The sequence below is a fragment of the Solea solea genome, chromosome 16, assembly GCF_958295425.1.
Source record: "Solea solea chromosome 16, fSolSol10.1, whole genome shotgun sequence".
In the NCBI taxonomy this organism is placed as follows: Eukaryota; Metazoa; Chordata; class Actinopteri; order Pleuronectiformes; family Soleidae; genus Solea; species Solea solea.
Window position 1 is genome coordinate 23,484,453 of NC_081149.1, and position 17,897 is coordinate 23,502,349.

The 17,897-nt window shown below is 39.0% G+C and overlaps 1 protein-coding gene across 9 annotated transcripts; it reads left to right on the forward strand.

The window, feature by feature from the left end:
• The first annotated feature begins 24 nt into the window (after window positions 1-24).
• Window positions 25-17,658, forward strand: LOC131475152 (histone acetyltransferase KAT7-like). Of its 9 annotated transcripts, none has more exons than XM_058653045.1 (15): window positions 25-345; window positions 2,510-2,654; window positions 6,919-7,137; window positions 9,020-9,301; window positions 9,456-9,538; window positions 10,052-10,138; window positions 11,167-11,265; window positions 11,345-11,455; window positions 12,274-12,465; window positions 13,241-13,330; window positions 13,758-13,898; window positions 14,321-14,414; window positions 14,940-15,086; window positions 16,947-17,053; window positions 17,475-17,657. In XM_058653045.1, the coding sequence occupies exons 1-15, from the start codon at window positions 331-333 to the stop codon at window positions 17,571-17,573; spliced, it is 1,911 nt and encodes a 636-aa protein (XP_058509028.1). In that variant the 5' UTR covers window positions 25-330; the 3' UTR covers window positions 17,574-17,657. The 9 variants fall into 9 exon arrangements, with proteins under 9 accessions (XP_058509028.1, XP_058509021.1, XP_058509020.1 ...); XM_058653038.1 differs by lacking the exon at window positions 17,475-17,657 and adding an exon at window positions 17,201-17,448 and having other exon boundaries at window positions 11,345-11,608; XM_058653037.1 differs by lacking the exons at window positions 25-345; window positions 17,475-17,657 and adding exons at window positions 2,091-2,382; window positions 17,201-17,450 and having other exon boundaries at window positions 6,919-7,131; window positions 11,345-11,608.
• Window positions 17,659-17,897: the final 239 nt, after the last annotated feature.

Consider the following 17,897-nt stretch of genomic DNA (forward strand, 5'->3'; position numbering starts at 1 on the left):
AATAATGTAATTTTTTTGCAAACAAGTTATTGTATTACTGTGGAAAATCGCTAACCTTGTCACATTTCGTTTGAGCGCGATGAATTATCAAAATTGTAAATACCTGACGCTAGTCCAACACTCTGTTTCACCCGGAGGCATTTTCTGAACGCACCCGACAACATAAACGGTCCTGCGCCCTCCGTACTAGGAAGTGCGGAGAAATTGATGTGCCTTTTTAAGCTGAGTTGGCTCCTGTCAAATCTGTGGATTTATTTTTCTTGTTGTTTATTCCACCCGAGGTCGATTGCTCACTAAGCACGGAGTAATAATACACGCCTCGTCCTTAAAATGCCCCGGAGAAAGGTAAGGTAACTGCAACTCGGGCACGCAAAAACATAACGTCATAGCTAATGTTAGCCGATGTGGAGGCAACACTAAGTTGTGTGTGGGAATACGTGTATATGCACGTGAGCCTAAAATGTGACTCTACAAGATGCCACCAACGGGTTTTATAATTGCGTTTGTTTTCACGATCGCAGGTAGAAAGAGCTGCCACTGTGTGTTTGCTAAAAGATAAGCTAACTCATGTTTATTAGTGAGTTGTAAGATGGAGCAGTTCACAAGCTCTTCGCTTCTTCGTGGTACAAAGGGGGCGGGGCATTTGAGTGTGTGGGCTACGCGACATGAGGTTAGATTTCTATGAGGCGAGTGACAGACGTTGAGCCTGAGTAACGCCAGTAACGGCAGCTATGAGAGGAGAGCCGAAAAGGAAGGAACTTGCTGTTCTTGTTCGACGCGAGAATGAAGCGAAGCGTCCGAACCAAAACAACGCTGTTATTGGTCCAGATCTGGAAAATGTTGCGTTCATTGGTTCGTCTTTTACAAGCCCCGCCCTCCTTTTAATTTCATTGGTCGTATGCAAATAGTGTGTTCGGCTTCTTGTGAAGTTGTCAAATGCGCTCACTTCAATGAGCGCACATGCTGCGTGAAAATTAAATTTCATTCTCCTTTTTTTTATTCTGTTCTCTGAAAATATTGTTTATGCTTGTTATGAGTATCGAAATGGATTTTTATTAATTTTATTTTGCACACATTAGTCCCATGCACACAAATATGTTTTGCTCACAATGTCCTTGTGTACTTTTCCCACTGTATTAAATGTTTATTGTATTAAGTTTTCTTTAGTATATTTTCTATGTTATATATTTTTTGACAACTACCGCAACAATCAATATTTATTCATTTTTTTGACAGGGAGTCTGTGTATGTTGATGAACATCAGCACGAAGTACAAGATGTAAACAGACCTGATTATAGGGAAGCTAATTTACATCTATGCAGTCCTTGTCGAGGTATACAAGCATACATACAAACAAATCAATAAATAAACGAGCCTACATTAACTGAAATGTTTACAGTCATAGTTTGTCGTGAGTATCGTTTAAGATGAGTCTTTAAAGTGACAGTGTCATATATATGTATATAGATATACACTGCACTTCCTTATTGCAAGTAGTAGAATATTGTGGTATTTACGTCTCCTCACAGTCCCCCTCTAGTGGTGGCTTCGGTGCCACTGTCAGCAAGCCCACGTGAAACCTTATAAATAAAATAAAATAAAAAATATTGTTTAGAAAACAGAAAGTGAGGTTTTTTTTTTTCTCTAGGAACTAGCATTGATGAAACTCAAATGACTTTCTGCCAAATATTTTCCCTTCTTTTTAACAAGAAGGTGATTCTATTGGTTGTTGAATCACCACACGTTAATAAAACAAAATATTGAGTGTAAACGTATTTTGGCAGTGTTAAATGTCAGTAAATGAATAATGAAATAAAGGGTTATCATGTGTTTGTATATGATTTTCTGTGTGTATCTTGTTGCAGTATGGAGGCTGTTTTATATACCAGAGGTGTTATTACAAAAAAGGAGGAAAAAAAACATCATATGACACAATAGGCAGCTTTATAGTGGCTTCAGTGACATGTAAATGATATGTTGGCTCCTGCTCTCCTTACCCCACCCCCACCTCACTGGATTTTGGTCTCTGTAGTGGGTGTAGTGGGGTGAGCCCCCCCTCAAATCCTCTGCTGGCAGCGTCAACCCCTCTCTTTCCGGCCATCATTTGGATAACCCTATCATTGGGACATTTCATGGGTTCATTTGGTTTGACTGACTTGTTTTGGCTCTCTTGGAATTAACAGATAGTTGACTCAGGAGTATGGGGGACTGACGCGGGAGTTGCACCCAGGAATTAATGATAAAGCGGCCGGTTTTATCCGAGCAGTGGTGATGTCGGGTTTCACTGACACGCTCATGTTGATAGGTGTGGGTGCAGAGCAGGAGATGTGAACGGGTTGTGTTCCTCCCTCAGTATGGGATCTTTGTTGAATTATCCGCTGGTAAAAACACAGATAAACACCACGAAATACACACGTTTCACCTTTTAATTTAAGAGAATATTATTTTTTATAATTCATATTCATATTGTAAAGTGACACCAAAACTGTTTGTGGTTGTTGTTTCCAGAGGACCGCAGGCAGCAGCTCAGACGGAACCGAGGACTCGGATTTTTCCGCCGACCTCGAACACGCCGAAGTTCCCGAGAACGCGCACAGACGCAGCAGTACGCGCCTGACCCGCGCGTCACTGCGCCTCAGTCAGAGCTCACAAGGTAAACACGAGCAGTTGTTGAATCAAAAATCACTTTAAAAGTCGTATAAACGACTTTTATGAGTATATTGAGTGCACACACTCAATGGTCACTTCTCTTATATTGAGTGCACACACTCAATATTACACAAATTAAAGAATAATAGAAAATTATATTTTAAAAAGAAATATGAGGGACTTAATGAAATAAATGAATGTATAAACAATTGAAGAATGCTGGTGTCACAATTATTTAAGAAGTAAAATTAGAATCTGGCTGAAACAACAATATAAATAAACACAAATACATTTATAATATGGTGATAAAAGTGTTTGTTTTTTTTAGAGAGAGATTTAAAAGATACTGTGTTGAGTTCACCTTTAATGACAAGCTGGAAGATCTTGTGATCTCAGATCTTCAATGTATTAAAAGGTCATATATTTAGGCAGGAGCCCAAAAAACAAGTAGTATAATCTTGAAATTCATCCTACATGCAATATGACATTGTAATTTCACATAACATCCTGTTTATACTTTTAAAAATCAAGCTCATACTGTATATATATTCTGGTATCTATTATGCATATTGTATTTTCAATTTTTTATAGCTAAAACCTTATTGTTGATATTGTACATTCACAGATGTGAAAATGCATGTTTATTATTTACTTACTTCATTCATTTACCATTGTGGAGCTGACTATCTTATCTTAAATTAATTCAAATTAGTACTGCAACTAACAATAATTTTCATAATCCATGAATTTGTCAATTATTTTCTCGATTAATCGAATAATCGTTTGGTTCATAAAATGTCAGAAAAGGTTGAAAAATGTTCATCAGTGTTTCTCAAACTGAAAATGATGATGTTCTTGAATGTCTTGTTTTGTCCACAAACCAAAAATTTATTTGTTATACTGAGCAAAGAAACCAGAGAATATTCACATTTAAGAAGCTGAAAAGTCAGAAAACTTGTTTTAATTATTTAAAAAAACATGCAAACAGATTAATTAACGATCAAAATAGTTCACAATTAATTTGGTAATCGATTAATGGTGTAATTGTTTCAGCCAAAATTTAGGTAGCCTGTGACAGGCAGCTGTGATTGATATTATATGGTCACTTCTCTGTGTCCATGTTTAAAGCCTGGTGGCAGAAGTTTTGTTTGTTGAAGAAAAAATAAAGAGTAAAGTGCTTTACAGTAAAGTCAAGAGGAGATAAAAGCATCGTTAAAAGGGAAGAATTTACGGACTGCACCACTTCACCATCACCAGAGCATCATCAGGGAGCTCAGAATCAAAAGGGATTCCGAAGTTGCAACCCTTATAAATGTGTATTATTAATTTTTTTTTTATTACAGGATAATAATATAATTTTAAATTGTGAAAATCACATGCATCCCACCAAAACTTTAAATCCCAGCTCTCATTAACAAACTATAGAAGACCATGGGTTCATGTATTTCCAGGATTTATTTAATAAACAGGCAGAAAATAACATGTGAAGTTTACCAAACAAACTGCTCTCTAAAGTATCCATACATTTTAAATATAACTTCTCACATCCCACCTACAGTACCTGATGTGTGGCCCACAGTTCTGGAATCACAGGGATAGAAAATAATAAATACATTAGGTTATAGCAGTAGAAATATTAACATTTCACATCTGTCATAGTTGACGTGAGAAGCGGTATTTAAAATTGTAATTGTTTTGTCCATATTTATAAATCACAGTTAAACTCAAGAGGCTGCAACGTTTCCTGTCCTTAACCCTGAATGAGGGGGAGGAAAAACTGCCCAAAACTACTTAAGATAATTACACTAGTTTATTTTACCAGCGGTTTCACTTATGAGGTACAATGTTTTCAGACTTCCTAAAACCTGTTTATGAAAATAAAATGTTCAGTTTCACTGCAAAAAAGAAACAAAATCCATTAGAGCCATTAACCTTTCACACGTTGCATAATTGCACTAGTTTATTTTACCATTAATGCAACTCCAGTGCATTCAGACAGCAGTTCATTGGCTCTTCCACTGCTTATTTTGCTATAAACGTTTAGAAATTTAGAAGTACCATTTTCCTGCCACTGCTTTAATCAAACCTATTTATTACATAGCAGTTTAGTTGTTCTGCTCTTGACCTGTATTGAACTTTCTTCTTTTTAATCATACATAATTTATCCTCACATGATTTTTTTTGTCTTACCAACTGTTGTTAAGTGTAGTTTAGTTTGTGTGAGTAAAGATGTTTCCACAGAAACTCCAAACCGCCCCTCACCTCATCAGTGTAGCACCAGCCATTATGTGTGGTCAGTGATGAAGCATGAATGGGTTCAGACAGCCCGACCTCCCCCCACCACAGAGACACAAACACCCCCTGTGTGACCTCTTTCTGCTGTGCCAGAGGGGATTTACTACAGAGAAAGAAAGGCTGACACTGTTTCCTCCTTGTCTTGTTGCTGAGGGAAGTTGGCCGCATCGGCCAAGTCCTTACAGAGACACAGCACAGAGGAAAAAAGGTGGATTCAGAGGTTCAATCCTCTTTTCTGTGGCAGCATTAGACTCTTCAGGATCATTGAGGCCCTTCACGACAAGTAACATCTTTCTTTTCTTACCATTTTTGCTTAGGGTTGCTCAGAATACACAGAATACTGTTCAGGTTTATGACGGCTGAAGAAACCCCCTCTTATCTAGCTTTTCAGATATGTTTCTACATTTGATTAGTGCTGCAATAATTATATTTTGATAGGTGTTGTGATTGGAAATTGATTTGTAATCCATTTGTCATTTTTGCATATTTACTGTCGTTTTCATTTGTCTGTCAACAAATAAGACACATATTTCCTCAGCTGATGAGCAAGGTGTTGGGGCTAGTGAATTTGTTCAGCCTTAGCTACAACTAACAGTTACTGTTATGATGGTTTTATCTGGTTATGGTATTGATTAATTGCTTGGTGACACCAAATTGTTGCTTGTTTTTGCATAAGTTTGGAAGATATACTTTTTGTTATTTATCTTCTGTAAACCCAGAAGCTGGGACAAAGAAATGTTTGCCACCATTACTTGAAAATGTCTTTGATTATCATAATAATTGCCTGTATTTTTTGTCAAATGACAAAAAGAAACTGCTTGGATTAATAATTTGAGCTCTACATTCAATGCACAGATTGTTTCCTTTTAATGTTTAAAACTACAATCAACTTGTTTTGTTTTTTTCACCTTTCCCTTTGAGGCAAATTTCCTTTCAAATAATTATCAGGTTCTACTGATTTTTTTTTTTTATTGTTATTGTTTATTGATCTTTTTGACACATTGCTTAACCCTACATCCACAGGGGGGCTGTAGTTCAGCCATCCATCTGGAAGGTCAGAGGTTAGATCCCAGGCTCTGTTAGTCCATAAATGTGTCCTTGGGCAAAACACTGTTCCCCAGGTTTCTCCTTACGACTCTGTCAGCAGTGGGTGTGAATGGTTATGATTGATATGTGATTGAAAAAGAACTGTAAAATACTGAAATGGGTGGTCATCAAGGAAAGCAAGGCGCTGAATAAATACAAACCATTCACAATGTTCCACTGCAGAGCATTTCAAACTAATGGGAAAATGCTTCTAGGGTTAGAATATTTGTTTATTGTTTATAAGTGCTGTATGATGAAGGTAGTTTAGGAGAAGCTTTACATGAGATAGGTACTTTCATTCCTAAAGCATGCTATGATAACTAATGATGTGCGATAACGCTGATTCTTCCGATCCGATAACAAGTAAAATCTGATCTGATGCCAATACTTTGCACAAAGTATATCTTAAAATGCTTGCCTGAACATTTTAACCCAAATTATATTACACATTCACTTTTGGATTTAGTAGCATGTTAATCATGCTCCCCTGGAAACCTTTCCAACCAAATTTTCCCTCATTCACAAGTTTTTGTTGAGGGACAACAGCATATTTACAGTTTACCCATTAACTCGGCTTACTTTTTTTTTTTACTTTTCTCTCCTCCTCTTCAGATTGCCTCATCATAACCAGACAGTGTTATGGTTGGTTATGAGGTGTTTAACGAGGTTTGTGGTGTTGCCACAGTGCTTCACTGACTTCCCACACACATCACATACTGCGTTCCTACCAGCTGTGTGTCATTTATACTAGATACCAATAGTATAGTTACTTTCCATTGTATTCCTGTTAATAATAAACCACACATTTACCTCAAATAACTAAAATATTGATATTTCAATATGACAATCGATAATCTCCTCTCTCCTCTCCTCTCCTTTCGTCTCAGATAACTGCAGTTCTCCAACAGCTGTGGCTCCTGATGAAGGTCCTGATTCAGCAGCAGAAGCAGCAGCAGCAGCATCTGCGGCAGCGGCAGCAGTGGCAGCATCGGTCTTCTCCTCTGGGCGCAGGATCACACGCAGCCAACAGGGGGCGACAAACACCACAGCCAAAAGATACCCACTGCGTCAGAGTAGGTCATCTGGCTCAGACACTGAGGGTAATGGTGAGCGCTGCAGACTAGTTTGTATGTTTTACAATGAGATTGACATTTGCATAGAGACTTGATGTTATATTCATTCACTGAGAAAGGAAGTGATTTAGGACGTAAGGAGAAGGGAAGAGTAAACCTAGAATGAAGGAAGCAGAGAGAGGAGGGCAAAGAGTAGAGGAGTAGAGCAGAGAGTTGAAAAGAAGGAATTACGATGAAAATTAAATTATATTGAAAGGAATGAGGAGATGGAGGAAGGGTTTCTGTGTGTACTTTCATTCATTCATTCATTGTTGTCCTCAGGGCTGTCTGTGATCACAGTGTGTTCCTCATTATAAAGTGTCAGAAAACATCTGAGGCTTGTTCTTGGTTACATTATTAGAGTTTGTTACCTTAACTGTGAGTCAAATTGTGAAAATATATTATATTTGATGTCCTGATACATAGTAAATAATGATTTATAACAGTCATTGATACTATATTTGTACTATGTCAATACTAATGCAAAAGAAATACAAAGCTTTTGAAATTAGAAAAGTTTACAATATTATTTTTCCCTTAAGCTATTTAGAAACAACATATACTAGCATTGTTTACAAAGAAAAGGTAATAGACCCTAAAAAGACCCCTGTGGAACTCCTTTATATGTTAAAAGGAGGCAAAGAAATTCCTTGGCACGTGACACATGATGACGAAGGCTATAAAAAAACCATTGACGACATTAGTCACAGTCACAGGAAGTCCTTCTCTATCATCAGTCCCATGTTGCTCTATTATTATTTACCAAAAAGTAAATTAATCAAAATCAAAGTTAGTCTGACCTCAGATTTGTAGGTTTTAGGATGTCACACAGTTTGAAAGAAGCAAAGGTTTGCTATATCAGTCTCCCTGAGCTATAACACCAGTCCTATGCTGCAGTAGCATCAGTCTTTACTATTGAATTTCTCTGCTGGCAGCCACTGTTGGAGGGTGTTAAGTGCATTTGTATGTGGCCGCACACACCGTACAGAGATTTCCCTCAGGATAGACTTGTTACAACAGATAGGCTTGATTATTTTTTACCACCATGTCGCCACTTACCATTAACATGTATCTTTGCAGAGCTGAATATAAATGGAGTGACATTGTTACTCGTGTATCTGTCACGCACCTCCAGTGTCCACCGCTTGTGTTTGGATTTTATTACCGCCCACATTTACCCAGGGTTACACACTTATCAGTGTTTACACTACAAAAGTTATGTGGACAAATGTGTCCCAGACTAGCTTGACATGTTGTTTAAAGATGAAAGTGAAACATTTCTGCAATAAAATATCTAAAAATGAGGAGGCGAATGTTGGGTCACCAACATCACATTAGCAGAAACATGTCCAACACATGAAATCCATATCTGTATGCAAGATGATGGACTGTTTCATTTAATTTTGTCTTTAAATGTTTCTGCTGTAATGTTTGGGTCAAGGGTCGTATTAAACATGAAAGCAAGGGAGGAAATATTGGGTACTACTATTTAGCCAGTGGGTTTTTAGTCTGTGCATTTGTCACTAATGGATTACTTTTACTCACTACCATTTGTTGTGCGTTCTGCTGCCTGAGCTCTACCTGTCAATGCACAGGTGAACCAAGCAAGACAAGGATTCTCATGATCCCATGTTGCTTCTTGATGTCGTCAATAAGGGCTTATGTTATTGTTTTGATTGAGAGACCGCATAAAGACCTTTGAACTGTGGAGGGCAGCATAATCCAGCCTGTAGCAAATTATTATTAGAAGAAGAAAAACAATCCCTAGCATACATTTAAGTAATCAGATCACAGAGTTGTAGATTCGGCCTCACAAAATGTTTGTAAGATGTAAAGATGGCTACAATCTTACAGTCTTTTTTTATTGGCCCAACAGACCTAAAACAGGGGGAGGACCGGGACGAGACTCCTCCCCGCACTCCAACAGGCAACGCCCCATCCTCGGAGTCCGACATTGAGGTTTCCAGCCCAAGCAACGACCTTGTGTCTTCCAGCAATGATATTGTAGTGTCACAGGAGGAGGACGAGAGATTGGCGAAAGAGCTGTCACTCAAAGAGGCCGCCGCCCACGACCTCTCCCACCGGCCCAAACGACGGCGCTTTCATGAAAGCTACAACTTCAACATGAAGTGTCCCACACCTGGCTGCAACTCACTGGGTGGGGGCAAAAAAAAAAACACAGCATGACAGCACGACATTTTCTGTTGAATAAGATTTCCTGCTCCTGTAGACGGACTCTGAGCTTTCTGTTTTTCTCTGTGTGTAACTCTCTTTCTCCCCATTCACATTTTCCTTCTGTATTTCTCACTCAGGTCATCTAACAGGGAGACATGAGAGACATTTCTCTATATCTGGATGTCCTCTCTACCACAACTTGTCTGTTGATGAGTGCAAGGTACACACACAGACACACACACACAGAAAAATAAACTATGTGACTATTTAATGTTGTCTGTTATCTTTAACTTTCTCTTAATGCTACAGTGGAGTAAAAAGGACACAATATTTTTCTTCAGTCCAAACTATTGTTAAGCTTTTGTGGGAACTTTCCACTGAGCACACTGTCCAGTAGGGGTGGCCATTGGTCAGATTTTATCAATATTCATACTGCCTATTGATACGTATATGTATTGATATTTGTGTAATCAATGCAACATTGATATCTATAGCGGTATTGTTTGTCCAATACCTTGGCATAGACCGATGATGAGCTGGTATCAGTTTAAGACCCCTTCTTGATACCCATCCTTAGTGTCCAGTGGATGAAACCAAAGGAACCCAACAGACTCGGATTGAAATAGTAAAGCTGTAAACACTTCAGGGATGTGGGGGCGGTTGCTGTGATGTTTCTGCTGCAGGCTCGGTTTGTGAATAGTGGTAGACGAGACAGTGTTGATGTTTTTTTCAGGGCAAGGCGTCAACGCGCGACAAACAGGCTGAGGAAAGGACGCTGTCACACCGCCAGGACGAGAACAGACATTCCACAAGAAGCCAGGTAATGCGCAACACAGACACACAAGTGCTTCAGACAGTGACGCATACACACACACACCTGAAACACACAAATGGGTACTTTGTTGTTTTTCTTGGCAAGATCTTAAAAAAGGTATTCACAGTGACATACATGTATGTTATAAAATATATATACCCACGATAACGTGAGTAATATGCCCAAAATAGAATTGTACATATCCAAGATATGTAATGCCACATAATCACAATCAGTTGTCAGTTGCTAGCCCTATAATTAAGGTAAGGATGGGTTGCAAGGACAAGATTTATATGGGAGTGATGAGCATTACGTATCTTTAGATACAAAAGCTTTGAAAGCTGCTTAATTTAGTAGTGGTGAAGTGGTTAGCACTCTTGTCTTCGCATCAAGAAGACCCAGGTTCATGATCCAGTCGGAACAAGGGTCTTTCTTCATGGAGTTTGCATGTTCTATGTTCTCCGGATTCTCCGGCTTCCTCCCACAGTGCAAAAAGTCTATCGCCCTATGTCATATGAGATTGGCACAGCGTGACCCTCATGTGGAGAATAAAGCGGTAGAAGATGGATGGTTGGATGAATGGATTATATACTGTAAATGTATTAATATGAAGTAATCGGACTTTGTTGTTTAATCAAGGACAGACTTAGACTAATACAAGTTTCTAGGTACCTAATCTGTAATCTGTGGGTTTAGGGAAATATTTTGAAGTTATATTAAGGTTTAAATTGGGTTGGGTCGTATTGGCTGGACTTTTAATTTTATACTATTTGCGTATGGACTGTCATTTATATAGCAAATATGGGCCTGCCATGCTCTTTGCTAATGACCTCATTAAGTGCAATGTCATATAATGTCTAAAGTGTAAAGACCCGTATACAGTAGCACACTGTGTCAACATATGAATGAAAATGGTCCGAGTATAGATCCCTGTGGGACTCCGAAAGCTGTCATTCTTCACATTTACAGATTTCACATTATGATAATAATCAAAACAGCTCGATGAGATATTGTGTCTTCAAACACCATCACAGGCTCCATCAGATCGTCAACTGCGCTACAAGGAGAAGGTAACTGAGCTGAGGAGGAAGAAGAACTCTAGCCTCAATAAGGAACAGAAGGACAAGCACATGGTATGTGGGTGAGGAATGGAAATATGTAGGCAACATGTCTAAAATCCATATATTCTGAGAGTCTTTCTTTTACGTTCAGGAGCACCGTCAAAGCCATGGGACGAGCCGGGAGCCACTGCTGGAGAACATCACCAGTGACTACGACCTTGAGCTGTTCAGGAAAGCGCAGGCACGTGCATCGGACGACCTTGTAAGAGAGAAAACTCATCATCATCTCCCCCTTTACTCTTTTCTCCCCCCTCTTCTGTTTTGTCCCCTCTTTTCTGCCTTCTCCTTTTCTCAGTTTCAGTCTGAAAAAAAACCTTTTCCCCTGCAGCCAAAGGAGGAGTCTGACATATCTTTGGTAGTTTGGACAATCACTTCCTGTTGTTCTGTTTTCTTTCTGCGTGTGTGTTTGTGAGCCCTCTCCGATGAGAAAACATTGCTATATTCCGCCATGCTTCACATAAATGCTTGTTTTAGCCTATGCACAAATGACGTGTGCAGTGCAGCCGACAGTTTTACAAAGCAAACCATTTAAGCGGAGTTTCAACCTGTTGTTTTTCATTTCATAAATAAATATTTAAACAAGTAAATAATTAGTTAAAATAAAACTTATCTCAAAAACATGAAGCATAAGGCAATTTGTGAGTGATCTTTTTTTTTCTATTTCACTGTCTTCTTAGATACATGTAAATTAGCTATTCAACTCAAGCTTGTACGGTGCCATTTAAGTATGGCCGAGTTTTGTTTTTATACAAAAAAATTAAGCCTTTTTTCTGTTTGTTTCTCATTCTGAACATCCATTGTTTTATTTTTCCCTTTTTAATGATCATTTTCCTCCACTGAGGTTTTTCAAGTGTGATCTTTGGCTCAACTGATCATTTTCTCCGCATAATTGAGATCTTTTCTTCTCCCTCCCCTTGTTCCCCTCCACCTGTTTGCCTGCCCTCTCTTCTTTTTCTTCTTTATGTCTTTTCACCTTGTGTCCCCAACACCCTGCCCACCCCCCTATCCTGGCTCATACAGGATAAACTCCGTCTGTCTGGTCAGGTGTCGGAGGGCAGCAACATGATAAAGACGATCCTGTTTGGCCGCTATGAGCTGGACACCTGGTACCACTCTCCATATCCTGAGGAGTACGCCCGCCTGGGGAGGCTCTACATGTGCGAGTTCTGCCTTAAGTACATGAAGAGCCAGACCATTCTGCGTAGGCACATGGTGAGGCAACATTTTGGAGAAGTTGGAAGAAGTTGCAGAATCAGTATTTGTCTTCTTGTATAGAATTGTCTCCCAACCTTTGGCCACAGGAGGCATCTGTTTTAGTGCGAGTGGAAAAGCGCTATAAATCAGTAACTGTTTGCTGGCAACTTTGCCGGATTAATATAAAAGAGGATATTATGTGTGTTGTGTTCACAGCTTGTGAGGCAGTGCGGGAATCAAATTGGAATTCAATCCAATTTAATTTAATGCAGATGTTAAAAAATACAATTGTTGAGTTTCAAATGCACTTAATCGTGAAGTTTTTTTTTAATGCAGATCAATATGTAAATTTATGTCAGGTAGCAAACCCCTCTGTTTAATTACAATAGGGCAAAGTAATGAATCAAATCATCGCTTTTACGCTAACATAGTTTTCAGTTGGTATTTAAAAAAAGTGCTTAAAACTTCTAAATACAGATTTTTCCTGTTAAGGTTCAGCAGTGACAGTTAATCTATAATAAACCTGAAGAAAATGAGGGCTATCAGTCAGTGATGGCGAAGCATTAAAGTGAAAAAGGACCTGAAATGATTCTTGGCTATAGCCTCAATTTAAACAATAACCTCTCTATCTGTGTGCCTAAGGTGATTCATTGTTTTCTTTTTAGTCCACACAGACTCTATTTAGATAAACTTCATAACTTTGACCCTCTCATAGTGTTCCAATAATGTGAGTGATGGATGGACGAAGACTGACTGTGCTTTGTTTTCCCCCCTCCTGGTTTGTTGCATAAAGGCGAAGTGTGTGTGGAAGCATCCTCCAGGTGACGAGATCTACAGAAAAGGGAACATCTCTGTGTTTGAGGTGGATGGAAAGAAGAATAAGGTATGACAGATCTGCATAAGTCACTCTGACCTTCTTCCAAAAGGTCCAGGAATCATCAGAGACACATTTTCTCTGTATTTATTCTGTGGCGGCACATTCACGAGTCCAGAATGACCAGTTTAAGTCAAGGAAACCCTTAAAATTAATTCTAAACCCTACTGGAAACTCAGGAAGGAACTCAGTGACTATGGTTATGAGAGGTTCTTACACGAGTCCTCTTGTCATGTATATATTGTGTCCCTGTCTGTTTTCTTTTGTATTTCATGTGACAATCTGCTTTACACTCTGCAGTCTCACCTGTAGATGTCACGACAACTCACACACTTGACTTTTAATGGGACAAAACTACGGCAACTGTGTGAGTTTAACCGTGAGCTGTCGGACAACGTTGTCAAAGTAATAATGTCACTGATGTCTTTCCTCGCAGATTTACTGCCAGAACCTGTGTTTGCTGGCCAAACTCTTCCTGGACCACAAGACCCTCTATTACGATGTTGAACCTTTCCTCTTCTACGTCATGACTGAAGCTGACAACACAGGCTGCCACTTAGTCGGATACTTCTCGAAGGTAAATGTGGCGCTACATTGCAGAACCTAAAAAATTCCTAGTTTGAATGAACATTACATGACATGTCATGCAAGTGACTCTGCAGATTTCCCTACTTTCTCATATATGGAGAAGATCCCAAAATTGCTTCTGCACGTTACTTTTCAGAAGCTTTGGTGTCGTGTTTGTCCATTAAGGACAGGTTAGTTTGTTTTTTGTCCTCCATTTTCAAAGCAAATCCCTGGTTCTTAGAACAATATAGCTGCCCTCATGTCGTCCTCTGCTGGACCGCACAGTAATTACTCCAGACGGTCAGTGTAATGGGCCTCTAGGCTGGCTATTTTGAACACAGTATAGGATAAAAAAGTGACAGCCCTAATGCTGAAAATCAACCTGTATCAAGCAAATGATTGTGTTTCTGGATTTATTTTCTCTCTCTGCAGGAGAAGAACTCTTTCCTGAACTACAACGTCTCCTGTATCCTCACTATGCCACAGTACATGAGGCAGGGCTATGGCAAAATGCTCATAGACTTCAGTGAGTACACACACCCCCAATGTGTGATCTTGTGTGTGTTTATTTGTTTTATTCAAAAATATATTGCTGCCATTGATTTGTTGTTCTTTTACCAGTTTATATTTCTTCAAGTAAGATGGTACTTAAAAGCTCCTCTTCTTCTTCTTTGGAGTTTTATGCATAGACCATATATAACAAAGTGGACATAGTCCTCCGCTTACAAAACAAGCTCCTGTTTTGAAGCCTCGTGGTCAGTGATTTGACAAGTGTCATGTCAATTTTTAAAACCGGGCTAGTGATTGAGTCCATTAACTCCTCAGGAAAAGGTTTACTGGCATTATATAAATCAAGTGATAAGCACACACTTTTTCCTATAGACTTCCATTCAAACTTTGTCCAATCAATGATAACTAACTGCTAACTTCCTTCCTTGATTTCTGGATTTAATCATCCATTACAGTTCCCTTTCCCTTCTTCCTTCCCTCTGCTTTGTAGACTCCTGTTTGTCCTGATTTGAATAAAGCTCTGATTGGATTGTGCTTCCAGGTTACCTGCTGTCCAAGGTGGAGGAGAAGGTGGGGTCACCTGAGCGTCCTCTGTCTGACTTGGGCCTCATCAGCTACCGCAGTTACTGGAAGGAAGTGCTGCTGCGCTACCTGAACAATTTTCAAGGCAAGGAGATCTCCATCAAAGGTGAGGAAAACACACGATGCAGCCGTGGAAAGAGATGGGAACATTTCATTAAACCCAGTAAAGAGCTAGAACTGCAGTGCCTTGATGCCTTCAATTTAATTTTATTCCATGATTTTGTTGGTGTTCTTTTCATTCTTTCTTCTTTTTAAGTTTGTAATGCTATTTAAGCCACTAGATGATAATGAACATTAGTGAGTAGTGGGGCTGAATCCTGTGTGTGTGTGTGTACGCATGCATGCGTGCATGCTTATGTGTGTGCATGCCTTCAGATGTGTCGCTGTCCCCCTTTGTGAATGGATGGATCCAGGAGCACTGAAGCCACACCGAGTCAGTGTTCAGCTGATAAACAAAGGCAGATGTTCACACCGTTAAAAGTCATGCAAAACTAGGCCAATCCCAAAAAAACACAGAGCAGCGAACACCACACTCACATCAGCACTTCAGATTTGTTTAGTTGTTTGTGCCAGTACCTAAAAAAAAAATTGCCACTGCAATGAAGACAAAAACAAGTAGTGTACATATGTTTTGGCGGCTCTGTGAAACAAAGTCCTGATATGCTTACAAAAATATTTTATTTAATGCCGTGTGTCTGTTTTTAGCTGCTAAAATTATTTTTTGTTCTATTTATATCTATTATTATAGAACCTTTACATTTTTTGAGAGGATCTCAGAAAGGGATGGAACTTTTATATGAGTTACTGATACAATTCAAAAAACTTTTTGTGATATTAAAAAAATACTAAGGGCTATTACTATTTGCTAAACAGCAAATAGTATAATTTCCATGCTTAATTTTAAAATGTCTGCTCACTGGAATATGTTTTCAGCTCACACAATGATAGGAAAGACTCTGAAAAGTCATCCCAGTGTGCACTCGAAATGTTCTCCGTGTTCCGCCACGATTCAGCTGCTGTGGCTCTGTCGTTCTCTGCCGTGCACATGACATCTCACAGAGTGGGTTTAGTCATTTCTCAGTGACATTTAGATTAGTTTTAACAAAATAGATGTGCCTCAGACAGAGTGTAAAAAAGTGAATATGTTCATAATTAAACTCCAGCCTCATAACATCGAATACTTTTTAACTTAAACACTTCCTGATTTTCTTTTTAAAAACATTTGAATAATATTGTAAATATTCAGCTTCATGAAGAAGTTCTTTATCTGTCTTCTGTCGTCTTCTATTGTTAAATCTAAAATGATGGTGCACAGGAACTACTACTGTTTCACATTTCACAACATCAAAAAACATGTAAAACAATTAAGAGGTCAAACCGCTGCTGTGTTATTGTGATAGTAAATCTAAGGTATGAACATCTTTGTGATTAATAGTTATTGTTTTAATCTCTTGTTGTCTAATGAGAGTAATCTCCAGCCTCTGGAGCAGCAATATTGGCCAAAAGTGAAATACCTGCACAATTTTAAGGATGGACTGGCTCGATGGGTCGGCTTGTTTTCGTGAGCTTAAAGCTAGAGATGATATTGTTTTTAAATGTATCCATGTCCCTGCCTGTTGTGTTTACAAGATCGCAATATGCACATGAACAATACGGGCAGTGAAGGGAGAGTACGTGGACGTGACAGAGCAGCAACAACAACAATGAAGAATAGAAGAGAAATTCACTTTTCACAATGTGCAATTTTTCTTTTTTGCTGTGATGTCAATCACCTAGAGTAACCACCTCTTAAACTTAAACCGTGCTGTGCCGAGACGAGGCGAGTGGGGACCACAGGTAGAAAAGGGGCTTATGTCTCGGTGTAGCCTTAAAGTGCAGTTGGCATGGTTGTAGCGTCTTAAAATAACAATAAAATAATAAGAAAAACCTGATCCTCTGAACTGTGGTCTGACTCTTGTGTTCAAAGAGATCAGTCAGGAGACGGCAGTGAACCCTGTGGATATTGTCAGCACGCTGCAGTCCCTCCAAATGCTCAAATACTGGAAAGGGAAGCACTTGGTGTTAAAGAGACAGGTAAGAGACAAAGTGTGTCTTTCTGCCATCACTACATGTAATAACTAAATGAATAAAGTTTGTTCAAACTATAGTTGACAAGTTAACTTCATTCATTTCAGTATAATCAGTGAAAGTTAAGTTTGTCCAACCATTTTCTTTTTCCAGTGTATATTATATAATTTATTGAAACAGTTCAAGGCCTGTTGTACTCGATCCCTATTGCTCCCCAATGATTGGGTTAATTGGACACTAAATAAAACACATCCAGTGTCCTCCTAGTGCCGTCCCAAGCTCAGATAAATGGAGATCAGGGAGGGCATCTGATCTAAAAATGTTCATCATTCTTAATAAAAGGTAATGGTAATAACATTTCAGATGGGTTACATACGTCTTCATTATAATAAGCAGCTAAGATGTGTTTTTGTTTTTCTTCCTGTAGGACCTTATCGATGACTGGAAGGCCAAGGAGACCAAACGGGGCAACAGCAAGACAATTGATCCCACAGCCTTAAAATGGACACCGCCTAAAGGGACGTAGAGAAGCTTCCTTTCACACTGCAAAACCTTAAAACACACTCCAACACAGTCAGACCCCCCCCCCCCCCCCCCCGTACACTGGCATGCTCACACACACACACACACACACGTACTGTTTTCAGCAGCTCCGGCATATCGTCTACTTATGAAATCAGACATTACTCCGGGTTCAAGCAGTCACTGTCATGGCTTTGGGAGAAATGACTTCATGTCAAAATTAGATGAATTTAAACTGGAAAACAAATGTGCAAAAGATCTGTCTACAAAGCTTCATGCCAGAAAACCATGACACATATAAAAAAACAACAACAACAACAACAATACA

What these genes read in the sequence shown, in the direction of transcription:
- LOC131475152 (XM_058653036.1), top strand. Translation starts at nt 2,356, where the DNA reads ATGGGATCTTTGTTGAATTATCCGCTG. An exon ending in TGTCTGTTGATGAGTGCAAG is followed by an intron (nt 9,539 to 10,051) that starts GTACACACACAG and finishes TGTTTTTTTCAG; the next exon opens with GGCAAGGCGTCAACGCGCGA. An exon ending in CCATTCTGCGTAGGCACATG is followed by an intron (nt 12,466 to 13,240) that starts GTGAGGCAACAT and finishes TGTTGCATAAAG; the next exon opens with GCGAAGTGTGTGTGGAAGCA.